Source organism: Chlorocebus sabaeus, chromosome 8, assembly GCF_047675955.1.
Source record: "Chlorocebus sabaeus isolate Y175 chromosome 8, mChlSab1.0.hap1, whole genome shotgun sequence".
Lineage (NCBI taxonomy): Eukaryota > Metazoa > Chordata > Mammalia > Primates > Cercopithecidae > Chlorocebus > Chlorocebus sabaeus.
The window spans coordinates 4,247,726-4,267,223 of NC_132911.1; the positions used below are offsets into that span (position 1 = coordinate 4,247,726).

Consider the following 19,498-nt stretch of genomic DNA (forward strand, 5'->3'; position numbering starts at 1 on the left):
TGCAATCACAGACAGCAGTGGTTACCCATCTCGTGTAACATGAGTGCTCCCCTTTCACGGTTTGAAGCTCTGGCTACTACAAAGTTCTGCCTGCCCTCAAAAGTAAAGCCCCATTTCCAGAAAGAGTTGCCCAGCCCGGGGCCAGCTGGGCCTACAGGACCAGTGGTAGCTCAAGAGTGTGAGCAGAGGCCATGCCGTCACTGCGCAGGGTGCTGCATTGTGAGTGAGCCTTTTCTGCCTTCTCTCCTTGTCTGCTAGGGGCTAACTTACTTGCTAGGGGCACAGGGCACAGTGCCTAGGGCTCACAATCTCTTTAGAGGCTCATGGAAATGCTTTCATTTTCTGAAATCAGAAGAAAAAAGTAAATTTCTGGGTTGAAAGAAAATGTATTAATACACAATGATCTATTGATCTTTATAGCCACACAGTCATGAGATGAAATGTTTGACGCTTTGTGTGGAGGAATGGACGGTATAAGAAGCTCAAGCCCATGGCAGTCACAGTGCGGCCCCACCCCTGGGCGCAGGTCCTCCCAGGCCCAAGCAGGGTAGTGGGTAGAGAGCCCTGCAGGTAGAAATATCATTCAAGAGATTTCGCCTCACATTGATAAACTTCTTCAATTACTATCTCATTTTTCATTTCATTTTCTTAGAAACAATGAAGGAACAGATGGTTAAAAACAACTTGCCTATACTCAGAGGAATATAAACTGTTCTACCATAAAGACACATTCACACATATGTTCATTGTAGCACTGTTCACAATAGCAAAGACGTAGAATCAACCGAAATGCCCATCGGTGACAGATTGGATAAAGAAGGTGTGGTCCATATACACCGTGGAATACTACGCAGCCATAAAAGGGAATGAGATCAAGTCTTTTGTGAGAACATGGATGGAACTTGTGGGCATTATCGTTAGCAAACTAAGGCAGAAACAGGAAACCAAATACCTTGTGTTCTCACTTCTAAGCAGGAGCTAAATGATGTGAACTCATGAACACAAAGAAGGGAATGACAGACACTGGGGCTTATTGGAGGGTGGAGGATGAGAACAGGGAGAGGATCAGCAAATATAACTAATGGATACTAGGTATAGTATCTGGGTGACCAAATAATCTGTACAACAAACCCCTGTGATATGAGTTCACCTGTATAACTAACCTGTGCATGTACTCCAAACCTAAAACAAAAGTTAAAATAATAAATTAAGATTAAAAAGCAAATACTTTATTTTGAATTTCGTTGCTCTCCCATGGATATAGGAATGAATAATCAGCAGGTAGGATACTATAGCAACACTGTTTTTATTTTTTTACCTCAAGAAAATACTAAAATATTACTTAATTCTTACCATGTATGAGAGATGAGATCTTAAATAAAACATTTCAAATATAAAAAAAAAGCAACTTCCCTATTTAGATTCTGATTTCAGACTGAGGGAGAAACTAGTGTTGATATCTGTGGTAAAGAATCATGTAACCAGAGGCACTGATCAAAATCCTACATGATTTCAGATGTTTGCTAACAATGGCCAGGAGTTGGTGACCATTTTTATCTGATGCTGTGAAAACACAGAATGCTCATGATGTATCAGTGGGAAGCTTTTGAGCTTTGGATTATACGAACAGGGTTTGAATCCCAGTGCTGCCACTCACTAATGATAGGACCTTAACTTATGGAAGCCTCGGTTTCCTGTCTTTAAACTGAAAATAAAAGGATCATCTTCAAAGGGCTACTTTGGAGATAAAATGAGACAATGAAGGTGAATTTCCTGGTGCATGATCAGTGCTTATTGATATATTATCCAATATTTTTCTTTTACTATGGCCCCTAAAGACACAGCTGGTGGTTTCTCTTGCGTATGTACCTGGGATGAACTTGGTATTTGACCTTCAGGGCTTCATGCCACATCTTTAAAGTTACCATGTGAATGATATATTGAATAGCAGTTACTCCTATTTCTTTATGTGTAAACTTGATTCATTTCAGTGTACAGCTTTTCTGGCCTGTGTAAGAGTAGAGTCTCCTGTCCTCCAGAGAGAAATTCAGAAGATCAATGTTGACAGGTGACAGACAATAGATAGATAGATATAGATAGAGAGATGACAGATAGATAAAAATAGATCATAGATAGATAATGATAGATAACTGCTGGGTCAATCAGTAGATAGATACATAATAGATGGATATAGAATAATAGATCATAGATGATCAATCAATAGATCAATTAATTGATAGATAAACAATAGATACGTAGAGATAGATAGATGATAGATGATGACAGGTATAATACATAAGTGTAAATGTTTATTGAGATATCTATTAGATGCACGGATATTATCCAAAAGTACTGCTTGACGGCATGAAAACAATGACTTTTCCTTCAAAGGTCATCTCTAAGATTAAACCCTGATGACAATTGTATTCTGCCCTCTTGCTTTGTATGTGAATAAGACCCTCTTGTAAGCTTTCCCTAGCAGAGAAGGGAAGGTGCACTGCCGAGGGCTTGTAGCTCTTCACCCACCCCCAGACATCTCTGAGTCTCTCCAGGTGGGGCCTGAATTAGCTGGGAAGAGGAGAGGAGGGGCCTGGAAGGCCGACCAGAGCTGCAGGCAGGCTTATGCTTAGGGAAGATGTAGGCACATAATAAATCTGTACCTGTGACTATACAGAACGTGATCTCTGCAACCTGTTTTAGTTGCAGATGACAGATTCACTACTGTAAGCTGAAATGGTTCCTGAAGGTTTAAAGGTACATGTAAGCAACAAATTGTACATTTCCTTTATTAAATATGTACTTTATGTCTTCAAGAGTGTGTGGGAGTGCGCACGTGCACACACACACATACACACACTTCAGTTGAAATTATCTGAGATGAAATGAAAACATTCCTAAACAGGAAACTGTGAGGCGCAGATGCTGCAGGGACCCTGATGGCCTCACCTCCTGCTGCTCCAACCCTGGATGTATGAATGATTCTTCTCCTTCCTTGAGTGTGGGCACAGTCTGTGACTTGAGCTGACAAATGAACACCACAAGTGTGAGAGCACCAGATGCCACGGAAGTGTCTGATCCATTGCATCCTGAGTTTCTCAAGACGTGGATTATCCTGAGGGAGCCTGACTCAATCCAGGGAAAGCCCTTGAAAGAGGGTCTGGCCTCCATGAGGTGAGGGCTCCCCATGGCTTTGGAGAAGCCAGCGAGGGCACACCCTGCCCAGAGAGGGACACGGCCACGTGGCGGGGAAATGCCAGTGGCACCAAGGAGCTGGGAGTCTCAGTCTGACCACTGTGAGGACCTGAGTTCTGCTGACAGCCTGAAGAGGCCCCGGACACTCAGATGGGACCACAGCCCAGCCAAAACCTGGTCACGTCCTTGTGAGACCCTGAGAGAAGACCCAGCCAAGCTGTGTCTGGGCTCCTGACCCATGGATACTGTGAGATAAGAAACGGTGCTGTTTTAGGCCTCTACATGTAGGGTAATTTGTTACAGAGCAATAGAAAACGAATGCACACAACACTGCCTATTATTTGAAAACACTTTATAAAATTATCTACAAGTTAACTGTGGGAAAAACAAACACTGCTTACTGGATATTTTCCCAACATTTTTCTCAGCTAAATTAACAGCTATGTAAGAACAAAATTTTGCCATAAGCTTGTATTTACAAATGATATATAGATACTGCAATTTACAAACTACACAGACACTGCGATGTCAGGAGTAGATATTAGAGCAGCATAATGTTTGCCATAATCTTAACCTTCATTGAAATGATGTAAAAATCTGTTAGTGTGGATTTACGTGCAGGCTGAATATTTCCTTATTTTTATAACCCTATTCTATGCTTTCCCCTGGTTCTTAGCATGGTTGTGAATAATTTTTAAAACTACTCATTGGAAGAAAAGATGCTTTGACTCAATTTCCTAAAATATAATACACCATGAAAACCAAGAAGGCGGTGAATGCTATTCTTTGAGTACTATAATCTATTTTACTTTAAAACAGCAATGATTACACATCACAACCAAGAACGTCTGGGAAATCTGTGAGTGTCTTTATTATTGATAACATTAGATTGTAGAAAATGTGCATTTGAGGACTGCCCCTCAGCTTGTATAGGATTTCCAAAATCTAGTTGTTAAAAAGAAGTAATCAGTGAGGACATGGACCCATTGTGATGCACTTTTACATCTTATTCATAGCCAGGGAGGTGAAGGCATTGAAAAAATCTATATGAGATACACACAGAGTGTCTACCGATGTATTTGGGCAGAGATAGGTGGGAGAGGATGCCGAAGGAAAATGACATCAGCTTCTTCAAGGTATCAGTCAATCCTATAAAGAAAGCATTATCTCTCTGGGTTAACGCATGATCTCAGGGACTCCAAATGATGGATTCTGATGTACCCTGCTCTTCACCTTCAGGTTTGTTTCTAGTAATTGATTGCATTCAGCGGCTGTATACACTTCATGCTCGCAATATTTTCTCCTTGTTTAGAAGCACCAAAGTGACAATGCGTAGTGCTTCTGTATCGGTCTTGAGAATATATTCCTGCCCAAAGCCACTCTCTCATTTATAATACTATGTTTAATGTTGATGTCATTTTTATTCTCCAAAGCCACTCTCTCATTTATAATAGTATATTTAACATTGATGTCATTTTTATTCTACCAATGTGTTAATAAAACCAGCATGACAGCTACATAAACCCACATCTCCGTGCTTTAATTTTCGCATCCACAGGTTATGTTGTAATGTGTTCAGAATTAGTCATCAATACCAAATCACCCACCTTCACCATTTACTTATTGTGGCAAAAACATAAATAAGGAGCTACCATGCTAGAGGCTGCAAATGGATGGGTCATTTTATAGAAGGGACACCATTCTTTTTTATTTCACATTGAATTTGTAGAGGAAGTAGAGTGGGACTTCCTAGGTCTCTCTCTAATGTTGTTTAAACTGAGTATGACCAGGCGGTCTGCAGACGCCCAGTGCAGGTGGCAGCACAGTCTGCTGGGGAGCTGCAATGTCTCACCATCGGATGATCCCACTGCATCTGTAGCACATCTAAGAGGGTCAGCTCCTAGTCCAACAAGCCTTCTCCAAAACACAACTCTTGTAATAATGCTCCCCTGAAAAAAAGTGACTTAATTCTAAGAGATGGTACTGTCTCTTAAACATTTCCGATACAGCTCACGGCAGAGTGAGAAGCATAGCTATGACTCATGAAACCAAGAGGAGCCCAGGACCCTGGAGGTGTCTGCAGTCAATGCTGGTTGGACATTCGACACCATTATGTTTCTCTCTCCCTCCCTCTCATGCCACTTGTTAGGGGTATTGGTGAACCAGCCTCTAATGGTTCCTTCTGCCCATAACCTCTGCTCTGTGTTCGGAATTCACAGTTCCAACCTCTCAGTCACTTTGATGACCATGCAATGAAGAGCAGTGTGGCAGGATCAATTTCCCCTCCACGACACACAGCCACTGGTGTGTGTCCCAATGACACAAATGGTCTCACGTTTCGTATAAGAAAAAAGATTTGGCCAGGTGTGGTGGCTCACGCCTGTAATCCCATCACTTTGGGGGGCCAAGGTGGGTGGATCACCTGAGGTTGGCAGTTCAAGACCAGCCTGACCAACATGGAGGAACCCCATCTCTACAAAAAATACAAAATTAGCCAGGCGTGGTGGCTCACACCTGTAAATCCCAGTTACTCAGCAGGGTGAGGCACGAGAATCGCTTGAGCCCAGGAGGTGGAGGTGCAGTGAGTGGAGATTGCGCCATTGCACTCCAGCCTGGGTGACAGAGCGAGACTTTGACTCAGTAAAATAATAATAATAAATAAAGGTTAATGGTAACAATGGTTTCTGGGTACGGAATGTGACCTAATAGTGGAGTAGACATGGGGCTGGATATTCTATATGATGCCACTAATTCTCACAACAAATCTGCATAGTGCTTTAATATTATTTGCATTTTGCCACGGTGGAGACTGGGCTCAGAGGGGTGAATTCATGGATTGAAGTTCAAAGAGCAAAAGGTAGAAACCTGATCCAAGGCTTCTCTGTTCCCAAAGGTCTGACCTTCCTACCCAGCCCTTGCATATTTTAATTTTGGACTAATTTGCATGCACAGGACTGTGAGTAATCCTTAAGCATAGAAAACATTTCTCCCATAGGACTGTGTTCAGGTTAACGTTCAAAGTGCTTTGAGTAACTGAAGTTAGAAAAAAATCCCTATTCCTCTTGAACCACGGAACCATGGGCAGGTTTCTCCAAACCTCTGTTCCCTCATATCTAAAGTAGTAGAAAAACAGTATTAAGTTAGATCATAGCAAGGTCTTTGCGTGTGAGTTACAATACATGCTAATCAGTCCCTTTGTGACCTGGAGTATTATGAGTGTTTCCAAGGCCCCTGAACCATGAGAACTGTCTCCACTTCCCATCACAAATCGTAGGAGTTCCTATGCCAAGAGACATGCCTTTTTCATGACCCCTGTTAAACAGAGTCTGAAAAAAAATACTTAAATTCATATAGCACTGGGATGTTTTCAAAAGCCATTTCATATGTGTTTTTTACATAAGTTAGGAAAGTAAACTATGATTGTCCCTGCTTCACAGATAAAACCAAGACTGGGAAAAAGTGTGGTGGTTGGGATTGAACAGAGTAAGAACTAGAGGAAAGATGCTTTACCCCGGTCTGATTTTGTCTCACTTTGCCACAGAGCAAGGGGCACACTGAGAGCACGTCCTTCATCACAGAGCCCTGTGCCCGCATCCAGACAGAGGACCCAGAGACTATGTTCCCGCTGTAGGCGAGAGCCCTGCAAACATAACTTTCTGTTTTCAGAACAAATTCAGAGTCCCGCCTCCAGCTGCATGCATCGCTGGCCCTGCGCTGTGTGTGGGCTTCCAGGACAGGCACAGCTCCTGTCTAATTCATATAGCATCTGGCACTGACCTTAATCTGTAGCATGTCTAAGAGGGTCAGCTCCTAGGCCAACAAGCCTTCTCCGAAACACAGCTCTTGTGATGATGCTCCCCCCAAGAAAGTGAGCTAATTCTAGGAGACTGACCGCATGGCAGGTGCTATATGAATTCGACAGGAGTTGTGCCTGAGGAGGTGTCCTGAAGACTGTAGCTTTCCAGAGAGGCCGGGAGCTGGGGTTGGCCAGGCCTTGCTGCCCCTCTGCCTCCAGAGCACGGCTGACTAACCCCGTGGAACCCTGCGCATGATAACAGGAAGATTGAAAAGGGTTCAGTACATGACTCTGCCACAAACTAACATGACAGACTCTCCCTATCCCCATCTGCCATCCCCTTACTTATCTCAAAGTCTAGAACCTTTCAAAATCGGAAAAGACTTTTTATAAGCATATTGAATTGGATGAAATAAATTGCTTTTATTAGTCATCGATTTTTAATTAAACATTTTTATATCTATTCTGCAAATATTTATGAAGCATCCCTTAGAAGCAAGCCAGGGGGAGTCACTGTTCTGCGTAATTACACCCACGCCTGACCCTCACCCACAAGGTTTATTCTACAACTAAAATTTAAGCCTGGGTTTATTTTGATGGCCGTAAAGATCTCTTTGCGGTCGGCAGTCCTGCCTAAACCATGAGACAGGTGTAAAGAATGACAGATAAGTAAGTAATGTGATGGCTGCTCTTTCATCAATGCTGTGTCTAGTGCTGATGTTCAGGGAATGTATATCCACAAAACCAGCGCCTGGACAGAGCAGCACATGGCCTCAAGCTCAACCATCTCAAAACGATTCAAAGAAAGACCAGTCCTGCGCCTGCTGAGATCAAGTGCTCCCTAGGAGTTCGGGCACTGATCACACATTCACCTGGAATCAGCCTAGTGGACCGAGGGAAAGTCAGCCCAGAGGGATCTGATTATTTTTTGTGTCATTAAAACCAAAGTATCCCTTTGAGTGGCTCTGCCACAAACCCAGACCCTAAGTGTTTATGATGTTCCTTCTACCTCTGTTCAAACTTCTGCCAATATCCTCTGGCCAGGAAATCACTGGCAGTTTGTGGAAGGGAAACTCGGGTAGGATTTCCCTGATGAGCCTCTTCATCACGTCTGCACTGTAGACACCTCTCCAGCTTCCTACTTTGCCAGCTGCTTTTGTTTCCCAAGCGACATCATTTATGAAACTTAATGCCAAGCAGGCCTTGTGGGATTGGAATTGTGTCCAAAAATAAATGCAAATACAAAAGGACCCCCTTGAAGAGCCTGTCATCCATCTGAGGTGCTAAAACAAGCCATAAGACACAACATATTGGATGTCTGAGTCCAGTTATTGAACCACATGTGTATGCCTGTCTTATCTGTATGTACAGGTCACCCAGGCGTCCACGCCTCTGTGCCCAGAGAGTGGCTTAGCCATGTGTGGATGCTGGGTGTTTCTTGACAAGTTTAGTCAGTGTCCATGGAACAGAAACTAGCAAGTGAAAGAGGGCGGTAGACCATGACCAAGTACATCAGTAAAATAATGGACACTGTGTAAATCAAAACACAGCTAAGTATAATAAAGGGAAACACGGAGAATTCAGCATAGTGATAAGGGGACCAATTTAGGACCCCCCAAAATGAAAATTTACAGGGATGAGAAATCTGGTTGTGGGGCAGGATGAAGAGAAGGAATTGTCAATGTCCCTATTTCCCTGTCTCTAAATTAAACACTGTGTTGCAAAGTGTCTGGGCTCAGAGGCAGGGCCTCTCCCGGGGGACCAGCTATGCAGCTGATTCATTTTCAGGGCTGGCCAGTGCACTCCTGCAGGGTGCATCCTGAGGACCATAACTTTCCAGAGAAAGGGCTTTATTTTTTCATTTTAAAATAATTGGTACAAAATTGCCATATGGAATTGTGGCAGCCGTATCTTGCAGTTCCAATTGTTCATCTCCAGCCTTTCAGTGTTTGTTTGGAATGTCTTTTATACCCATCTGTAATTCCTTATCCATTTTCATGAGCCCTTCACTTCAAGCCTCTGTTTGGAGAACATTTTAAAGATGTCCCTGACTATAGGTCCTCTTCTGTATCAAAAAAGTGAGACTTTTAAGAGCCAAGGGTAGGGGAGTTGCCTTAGGAAAGCTAACCAGCTGTCTTTCGAAAGCATCCCTGGGTGATTTTGTAGGCTCAGACATCTGGTTCCATCGGTGTAGCCCAAATAGATTTATCTCATCAGAGGGCCCATAGGACTTTAATTTAACATCAGAATGCCAGTTCTGTAATTCGAAATAATTGATGAAGCTGGTCCATGTACTGGAAACCCTGTATCAACATCAATAAATCACCCTCAGAAGGCTACTGTGATATCCAACGCTTCTGTTACTTAAGGTGAAACTCTTCTTGCCTGAGACAGTTCTGTGGACCCTTGGTGTCCCCAGGGAATACAATCTGAATGACAATGATCCAGTCTAAGTGTCTTATGTCACAGATCACACATCTGTGTAATGTGCAAAGAAGTACAAGCAAGTGGACACTCATTGTCCCCGATTTCACAGAGCTATGGGTTGTGGCTCCATTTGACATCATTATACACCAGAAGCATATTACCTGGTATGAAAATAGACAAATCTGTAAAGAAAAGCAGTGTTTTTTAATGAAGGTACACTTTTAAAGTTTTATTTTGGTCTGACTTACTATTCAGAAAACAGTAGTTGCTTCACAAATGCCTATTCACTAACATATTTATTCCAGTTTGGCCCAAAGATACTCTGGCTTTTCTTCCCTGCCAATTCCTTTGCATGTGTCAATATCGGTCAATATACTTGATGCCTGCCAAAGCAGGATCACCTAAAATCACTGAAAATAAGTTCATCCACAATTCTGGTATTCAGTTAGAAGGCCTGGATTTGGGTTGCAATTACACTACTCCCTGTGTGCAGCAAATCACTAAAAGATTTGAAGACTCGGTTTTTAATTCATAAAGAAGAGTAAAAGGAGCTATTTCCCAAGACCTGGAATTACCAGGATTGTAAAGTTGAAAGGCACCTAAGTGTATGCTTTTGTAAATTTTAAGGGATAAACAAATATTGTGTGTACCAATTTCTAAAAATGTTAGGGTTTTTTATTAAGCTATATATTTTACTCTCTGTTGACATTTTCTAATCTACTCATGTATATGCATTAATTATGGATCTGAAACCTTTAAATACTAATGTGTCCTTAAGTCATGCAATTAACTAGGAAGAGGCAATTACAAAAGTCTTTTGAAAATAGTTGAAAGTGTCTTTACACAGTCTTAAGTGTTAATAACTCGCATGAAATATTTTATATAACCAGTCATCACTTCTGACACATCTTTTTGGGATAAATACTTGATTCAGGTATTTGATCACCTTGGGGAGCTGGGGATTTCTTAGGCTTAATTACTTATATTTAAACCTGACAATTTAATGTGAGGTGAATACTATTTTGATTATATAGCTATCAGCACCACCAATTTTCTATTACAAATATATTTTCCCATTAGACAGTATGTTCCAACTCGAAGATAATCTTGCAAAGCAGACCTGAGGAGTGTCTAGGTTTTGTAGGTGGAACCAAAAAGGTGAAATGGAGAACAAGAAAATTACTCCTGTCAAATTGATTATAATAAGAGCCAAGTTCCAGTCCTCTCCCATATTTCTTTCTCCTATTTATAGAACATTTGTGCTACTATGTAATCAGAAATGTCCATAGAATTGAAAGGTGCCCTTAAATGGATGGATCGATTCAAGACTTTACAAAGTTATTCAGTGAAGTGGGAGTGATAGCAAAACGCCCTAAAGTGATGTTGGATGCCTGGGAACAACAGAGTCCCAGCATCCACATGGGGTCCAGGCGGGGCTGAGCCTTGCCCACTGACACAGGCCTTGGGTGAGGGAAGGTGGACATAATCACGGAACAAGCCGACCACCTCTAGTTTCCATCCAGTCACACGGCTCTGGAGCACATGGACCTTCCTAACTGCCACCTGGACAACAAAAGAGGCTTCAGAGTTATGGAAACAGTTCAGTATCCCTGCGTTGATTCCAAGCCCCTGAGACTCCAGTATGCGTACATCTTTTCCTGGATGCTTTGTGCATCACCATGAGAAAATGAGACCAAGTGTTTATAAACGAGACATCATTCCTACTGGACATAGTTGGAGGAACATGGGAAATAGTGACTAGGGTTGGAAACGTAATGAGAAATAAAATACAAGCTGAGCACAACGTGTTTTCTGTGAAGCAGCCACGGGAAGGGAAATGGTGAGCTTAGTAAGATCCCAACTTGCAGCAGTGTTGAGGGTGAGGTCACAGGAGAGAGGGAGGAACCCAGGCCAACGTTTTCTGCTCTTTGCCCAGGGAGCCACAGCAGGGGCAGGATTTGGAAAAGGCAACGAAAACGTGCTCAGTGGCAAGACAGCTGGAAGAACAACGTAGGTGTGCACGGAACTTCCCCGTAATTAGACAAAATTTAATTTACCCACAGGATTTTCAAACAGTTTTTCTTCTCAAGTATCTGTGTTCCTCTAAGACTAGTGTAGGGGAAAGGAAGCGGGGATGAAGACATCCAAGTAAGAAAACAAAATACATTGAACATCTCGACAGGGACGAGAAGTGGAAAAAGCAATCACAATAGCATTCATTCCATCTGCAAGCAAAATGGCTTTACGAGAGCTCTTTGAGCTCATTTCTGAGACATTTCTGAGAGCTGAATCCTGGAAAGTAAAATTCCAGTAAAAATTATAATTACAGGTTGACCTTGTAACATCAATTATCAGTTCATTGTGCATCAATGTCAATTCACAGGCTTTCTATTGACTCAGTCTTTTCAACGGTATTAGCACAAAAGTCAAAACTGGTTTTCTCAGGATTTTAGCCACACTTATTCTAATTTTTTGCCCAAAGTCTTACAATTCTTCACCTGTGATTTTTCCTCCTCAGAGGGATTTGAGGTGATTAATCTTCCTCTTAGGCACCTGGATTAACTTTGGGTCTGTGGGATGATTATTATCTTTTCTAGGCCCTTTTTTGCCCATCCGTCAAATAAAGGTGTCCGTCACTAACACGCTTTTAGGCTCATATCCCCAAATTTTTAAATTTCTAAAGTCATGGTGTTCAGTATCATATGATTTTTAAATTTATCTGATGAATGAAGGATTTGACAATTCTATATACTTTAAACATGTTAATTAGTTAATTTTAATTACTTATCTACATCAAATAGCTTTTTCTTTTCCTTCAGAATTAAAAATGCTATAAATGGCAGTTATCATATTGCAAATTCCTGCTTTTGAAACACAGCATCTCTTTTATTTCCCTGTTCTTTTGGCTTCTTCATTTACGTCTTTAAAAACATATTCCACATTGATTTGTTCATATAAACGAGGGCGAGCACCGAAAACTGGGAGCTGCAGGTTCAATCCTGGCTCCACCAACTCTTAAAACTGTTATCTAACTATTGCAAGAACAGAAAACCAAACACCGCACGTTCTCACTCATAGGTGGGAACTGAACAATGAGATCACTTGGACATGGGAAGGGGAACATCACACACTGGGTCCTATTGTGGAAAGGGGGTAGGGGGGAGAGATAGCATTAGGAGATATACCTAATGTAAATGACGAGTTAATGGGTGCAGCACACCAACTTGGCACATGTATACATATGTAACAAACCTGCACGTTGTGCACATGTACCCTAGAACTTAAAGTATAATAAAGAAAAAAAAAAAGAACAAAAAAAAACCTGTTATCTTCGGCAAGTATTGAAAGTATTCTTAGTTCTCTCAACTCAAAAATTAGTGGTGAAAAGAAAATAATTTACTACATGCAGTTGTTATGTGTGTGTGCTTATACACATATATGATTAAATGTATAAAAATATATATATGCATGTGTCATTCAAAGTCTATTACCTTCAGTTACCTCAAACATTTCTTCTAAATCCTTCATATATAAGCACATGATTTTTTATCATTGTGTACTATATACACTATACCACAACCAATATATTTAAGCCCATCAGATCTAAAATGTTTTATGTTTCCTTTTCAGGTCCAACCATTTTGTTATTAAAATTAATATTTCCAAGTAGATAAATTTCAAGCAACTACTAGTAATGTGTCTAAGTATACAAACCAGTCAACAGAGTACAGAATTAAACTACAATCCAAAAGACAGTAGGCAGCCAGAACAAAACCAATATTTAAAACTTAACATAAGTCAGGTATCAGATGTGTCCTGACAAAATGAAAAAGAATGTGATTAAGTCGTACGTTACTTACTGGTATAGGTGAGTTGAAAACCTTGGTCGGTGTCAGATCCATTGGTGTTGAACTCCAGCCATAGGTGATTGGACGTGCTGTTTAGGATCAGCCTCAGCAGTTCATTTTTAGTGAAGGTGCCCAGTGGACGTGAGGAACTGTCTTTTCCATCGTAGACCTGACGAAAATCACAGCATGAGTCTCTCTATGCCTTCATTGGATTCTTATGTTAGCAATGTTAATAAGCCATCCAAATCTTCAAAGACGCTGTTTTATACGATACTTACAAAAGGCATATAGTGTATAGAAAGATAAATGAAGGACTTAGTGCTAAATCATATTCGTTCTTTATCTTTACCATTAACACTAGAGGCAAAAGATCCCATTCTTGTTCAGATCATTTCATATTCATTACTTTAAGAGCTCTTTCTGTGTTTACTTAAAATTAAATAAATATTTCTTTACGTTTCCAGGTTTCACTACCTACCTTTTTATTCCTTTTCTCATAGTTCAGTTATAAAAGTGGGAAGGATTTATAATATTTAGTCTTGAATATCTCCTCCAAACTCTCAACTAAGTCAAAGACCATACCCTTCCCTTCTGTTCCCTTCTGTCTGGATGCATTAAAGGACAACACGGTGTGCCGGAATCTTGTCACATTCTGTGGTCTGCAAGCCTGAGGTGGCTTTCATCTTGAATTTGTAATAACAGAAGTATCTCATCATGTAATAATAACACAGAAGTGTGATGTTGCTTAAAGTGCTCTGTATGTGACATTATCTTCCCAAGGATTTGTAAAACAAGAGTAGATACAATAAGTATGTGGAACATAAAGAAGACATGCCTTGGTTTTGACCAGTCGGGAGAGGGAAAGTTTGGTCATGGGTTCCCAACTTTTGGGGAGACAGGTCACACGGTGGGGAGCAGTGGGTTGGTGTCACCGTTATATTCTGAATGAGGATTGGGTAAAAGTGTTTCAGCCACGCACTTTCTGCCAACGCCCTGAGGCTCAGGTAACAGAAACAGCACTGACTTTCTGGTAGGACAAATACCTAATGCATGAGGGGCTTAAAACCTAGATGACAGGTTGATAGGTGCAGTCAATCACCGTGGCACTTGTATACCTATATAACAAACCTGCAATTTCTGCACAGGTTAATTCCCAGAGCTTAAAATAAAATAAAAAAGTCAATGCAGCAGTCCTCGCATCCCAATAACAATAGAGCACTAGGTGGGCACAGCTAATCCATCTGCCTCCCTCACTAGCAGGGGGTCATAAAAATAAACATTTGTTACATTACATTGGAAAATGCTCAATTTGTCTTAATAGAAAAATGGAACCCTAACTAAATAAAATTAAACAGAGTCTTAGTAGGCTCTTCCAATGTGTTTATTTTCCCCACTTATTTCCTCTTTATATGGATTAATTCTTCTTTCATTGTCTTTCAATTAATATATAAACCCAGGGATGTACACAGATATACATACTCAGGAAAGGAGAAAATACATTTAGAAAAGATAATTTTGTGGGTAGTTATTTCATTACAACTATATATGGACATGCTAGTGGGGTAGAATCAGATACCCTTTAATCTCCTTACTAAAAGACTATTGTCCCAGGTCACTGTTTAAAAACCATTATTTGGTTTATTCCATGTTTTTATTAGATGAGCCAGGGTCTGACATCCAGAGCCTAAAAGGTATTAAGTCCAGAGGAGTCTGGGTCAAAGAGAAAATGTGCAGGTCTCCCCAGGAAGGCCTTGGGCTACCCCGTATACCGTGGAATTGTCTGTAATTCACAGAAATCCATGAAGACGGGGAAACACGAAAGAACTCGACACTCCGTGAAGCCCCTGCTCGGTCCTGACACACCGTGAGCTCATCCACTCTCCGGAATCTTGGCTTCCTCATGAGGACTTGACCAAGTGCACTGTGGATCCCTGACAGATTGCACCTCGCTCCCAGTGGTTTCATGGTTAGAACCACTAAACATAAACAGCTCAAAGCCTTAATCACAAGATTCTTCAGAACAGGAGTTCTTCCTTCTTTATCCACGTCATCAGCAACTAGCACTGGGTCCAACCACCGACACCCCAGAGAACGAGTATGTCACTGATTAACATGGAGCTTTCCCCTGTCAGTTCTCTAAAGTTAAAATCTGGGTTCAGGTTTTGCATTGATCACAAATAAAAACCCAGATAGGAGTGGAAGTCAGAAGACTTGATTTCTGATCCCAATGGAATGAGGAACAGGCTACACCCGTTCTGTACATTTCCTAGTTATATTTTTTCACCTATAAGTAGCTAGATTCAAAGGGTTCTTTTCAGTTATTAGAGAAAGCCTTCTGGATTCACCTGTTTAATACAAGGCTGTAAGTATTTGCACTACAGACCCACCTCAGAGTTTGGCATTTAATCAATGCCATATACTTTAAGGGATGTTGCTGGGTTAGCAGATTATCACAGATCAGAAAACGTCACACAGAATGCTAGCATCACAATACTGAAAGTTCTGGGGAAATCTTTCCCCATTGAACAGAAACTATGCCCTGTAGATTTATTTCCAAAATTAATTGCGTTTTCCATTCTATATTCCTTTCATGACATGTTTCTGAGAGCTCGATATCTCTTATATGATTTTTCCACATGAAGCAAGAAAACATCATATTTATTTATGTGTGCAGGGGGTGCGTGGATATAAAATTTTAGTCTTTATTATTACATCGCAGTATGTGCGAGGGATCAATGTGAACAGCATTAGGCTCAAACATTAAGATAATTTTACTAGACATGTTTTTAACAGAGATCTTTATTAGCATATTTAACAAAATATATGCCTGCAAAACACGTAGGCATTTTATACGATTGACAGCTTCTCTGTAATTAAATGTGAGAAGCAAGTTTTTAAAAAAACTTTTTGTTATAATCAACAACTTTAAATGGCATGCAATCACAAATGAACATAATTTCCTTCCTTTCATTCCAATAATATTTATCCTTGTATATTTTATGCAGTATCTCTAATCACTCACCTGCAGTAAAGTATAGTTAAGAGTTATTTAAAAGTTTGCCTTAAAGGCTTACTGACTTCTAAATTTGAGGTTATTAAAAAATTCAGAAACTGCCTACTTGTGATGTAACTATTTTTTTTTTTTAGATTAGTAAGAATGTGCTAGTTTCCAGCCTAAAAACCACTTCTTAATTACAGTCCCTCATACTGCCAGCGTGAGCTTTCAAAAGACTATTAAAATGAAAGAACAACTAGAATAAAACCACTCTACTAAATGATGACATTGAAATACAGTCAAACACGGCCTTAGAAGGAAGGAAGGCCCTTTAATCTCCTGACCTGTGCACATAGCTTCTAATGAGGTCAAGTGGAGCCCAGCAGGGGCTCCATTCCAGCCATTCTGTAAAGGGAGGACAAACAGGGCTTTCCCTTTTAGTTGGCTTTCTGCATATTCTCATATAATGCTCATAGTTCAAAGTGAGTTGACAGTACTGAATCTAAAATGCATCATTATGTGCATCTAGGTAGATGTAAATTAATTGAAAAACCCCTGGAATTTTAAAAAGGGAATAAAAAGAGCCACATGTCCCTTTCTTGCCTGAAACCAGGCTTCTGTTCAACTAAATTGCTCACCTCACTGAAATAAGCAGGTGATTGGACGGATGATTTCTAGCAGGGGTGTCCAATCTTTCGGCTTCCCTGTGCCATGTTGAAAGAACTGTCTTGGGGCACACATAATATACACTAACACTAACGATAGCTGATGAGCTTTAAAAAAATCACAAACACAAACAGTCTCATAGTGTTTTAAATATGTTTACAAATTTGTGTTGGGCCACAGGCAAAGCTGTGTTGGGCCGCATGTGGCCTGTGGGCCGCGGGTTGGACGAGATTGTATCACAGCATTAGGTCTTGTTGCTTAAATCTTTTCCCTTTCAGTGCCCTGAGGTTAGGTTGCCCATTCTCCAGACCCTAGATCATGGAAGGTTTCCAGTTTATTGAAATACGTACAGGAGAGGTGAAAATTATAACAGAATCTTAGGAGTTAAGGGGCATTTCTGGTTGGAGCTGGGATTTTATAAATCAAGGCAGGACTTGGGTACCCCTCCAATCAATACTGAGATTCTGTCTTGTCCTGGCTTGGGGTCTCCTCATCAGCCCTGTCTGTGATCTGATCACCGTGGCTGGATTTGCCTCCATTATCACTTCACAAGCTTTCCAGCTTTCCACATTATGGCCACATTTAAAAATCAAGATTAACTACAGAAAGGGTTGGTTTGAGGACCCTGCAAGTTTTAATAGTTACAATTATGTGCCAGACACAATGCTAGGAACATCCACTTATGTTATTAGATTAAATCCTCAAGACAGTCCAAAAAGGTAGGTGCAGCTGCGTTTTCTTACACACAAGGACGCTGAAGATCAGAAGTGTTAAATAACTTACAGGAGGTGCTGGACTAATAAATGTTAGATCCAGGTTTATCTACAACGTTATTTCAAAGTCCACAGACACTGTTCTAAGCGAAGTGATATGACACCTCCTCAAACTCATTTGTAAATAAACATAAATAAATCATATATAAAAGATATATCAATATGTGCATATATCTATATGTAGAAAAACAGACAATCTATTTTTTGAGAAGAAAAGCTGAAGTCATCCTGTTGGAGAAGATTCTTTTTACCTTTAGAGTATCTCCTTCAAACAGCTGGAAGCTTCGTGCTCGGAGGTGGATACCCTTGCCGGCTTCTGTTTCTATTTTATAGATACACTCATGGTTATTATCATAATTGGATGGAAAATTTGGAGACAGTAATGTTCCTTCATTTCCTTTGACACTTGCTCCACATTCAGCTAAAATAAATAGGACATCAGAGAAAGAGGATTCAAAAGTGGAATTACTGTTTTTAACAGATTAAAACCTTTAAAATCATGATAGCTTCCTCTTCTATCAATGTATGTCTGTTAATAATATATTATTTTAAAACAGATCAGTGATTTTTTAAAATTGTTTTACCAACTGGACACAGAAAGATACCCCGCTTAGCTCATTTTCAAAATTGTCTTATTTATTTTAACAGAATGACCTCTGACTATGTGGAAGCAGCATGCTCTCACACAGAGAGTTCTGGAATAAAACAGACGTGCTCCGGCACCACGGCTGAGGGCCTGTGTCACCAGGTTGTCACAGCACCTCTCCCACTCGCTTCATTCCTCGTTCGCCTCATGAAATGTCTCCACCAATTCCCATGCACCCATTCTACCGTTGTTTCTCTGCAGTTTTTCTTCACTAGTATCTTATGGCATCAACTGGGACGCATTCAGAGGGGCATCTAATGACAGACCAAACCACTGAGTTTTCTTGTCACAGTCTTCAGGATGTCACAGCCCTGAAGGCCTTAGCATTATGTCTTAGGATGGAAGAACATTCAACGGCAGTAAATATCTGCTTCTCCCCCTTTCCCAATGAAGGAAGAGGATAGTTGACTTCTCGATCTAAATTTATACCAGACAAAATTCCTCTTATAAGGTCATACTGAAAATACATACAACTGTCTACTTTCTGTCAACCTGTGGAAAGTCACTTAACTTTTCAGCACCTGTTTCACTGTGAAAGTGAACAGTTTAGGTCAAGAATGCTTTCAGCTCCAAAATTCTAAGTCCAATACAATCACACACACACACAAAATAATAAAGTGGCTACATATGCGGGTGCACACACACACAGTGGTTTGTATGTGCCAAGAGAGCTCCACAGGAGTCTGCACCAACAATTTTACACACTATACGATGTGCCCAGCTCTCCTATGTAAACATCCCATAGAATGCCTATTCGTTTGAAGAATAATTGTTAGGTTGGAAACCGAGCATCAGTTAAATGCCAGGTACGTACTGAGAGTGGGAGAGAAGGATGCACAGTGTTCGTTTTCCAGTGGGTTGCTCAAGGTATTGCAGAATTTTGCAGATGACTTCTGCATGCCCATTGCCACGATGCTGATTCTCTCACACCCTCACTCCCTCTTTGACCATGAACACAATCAGCTACATCACTGACCATGGGTATCCTAATCTACTTGCCAGCAGGAAGTTGCTAGAGATCCATGATTGCCCCCCAGTGATTTGTGCACATTGAATCTCAGAATGCCTCCATGTGGAAGGGTGTGGGGAGAAAGTCAGAGAGGAAAACGCTTGACAACTTGGGTTCACTTCTCCCTCATCCTCCTTAAATAAAGA

The 19,498-nt window shown here is 40.8% G+C and overlaps 1 protein-coding gene across 2 annotated transcripts in view; it reads right to left on the reverse strand.

Moving 5' to 3' along the window:
- The window catches only part of CSMD1 (CUB and Sushi multiple domains 1), a 1,948,922-nt gene that overhangs the window by 376,944 nt on the left and 1,552,480 nt on the right, over positions 1–19,498 (reverse strand). For both annotated transcript variants that reach the window (XM_073017922.1, XM_007961594.3), the window contains exons 22-23: positions 17,949–18,118; positions 13,276–13,432 (exon numbers count right to left, since the gene is read on the reverse strand). In XM_073017922.1, coding sequence (XP_072874023.1) covers positions 13,276–13,432; positions 17,949–18,118 — 327 coding nt within the window. The remainder of the gene's footprint in view (positions 1–13,275; positions 13,433–17,948; positions 18,119–19,498) is intronic.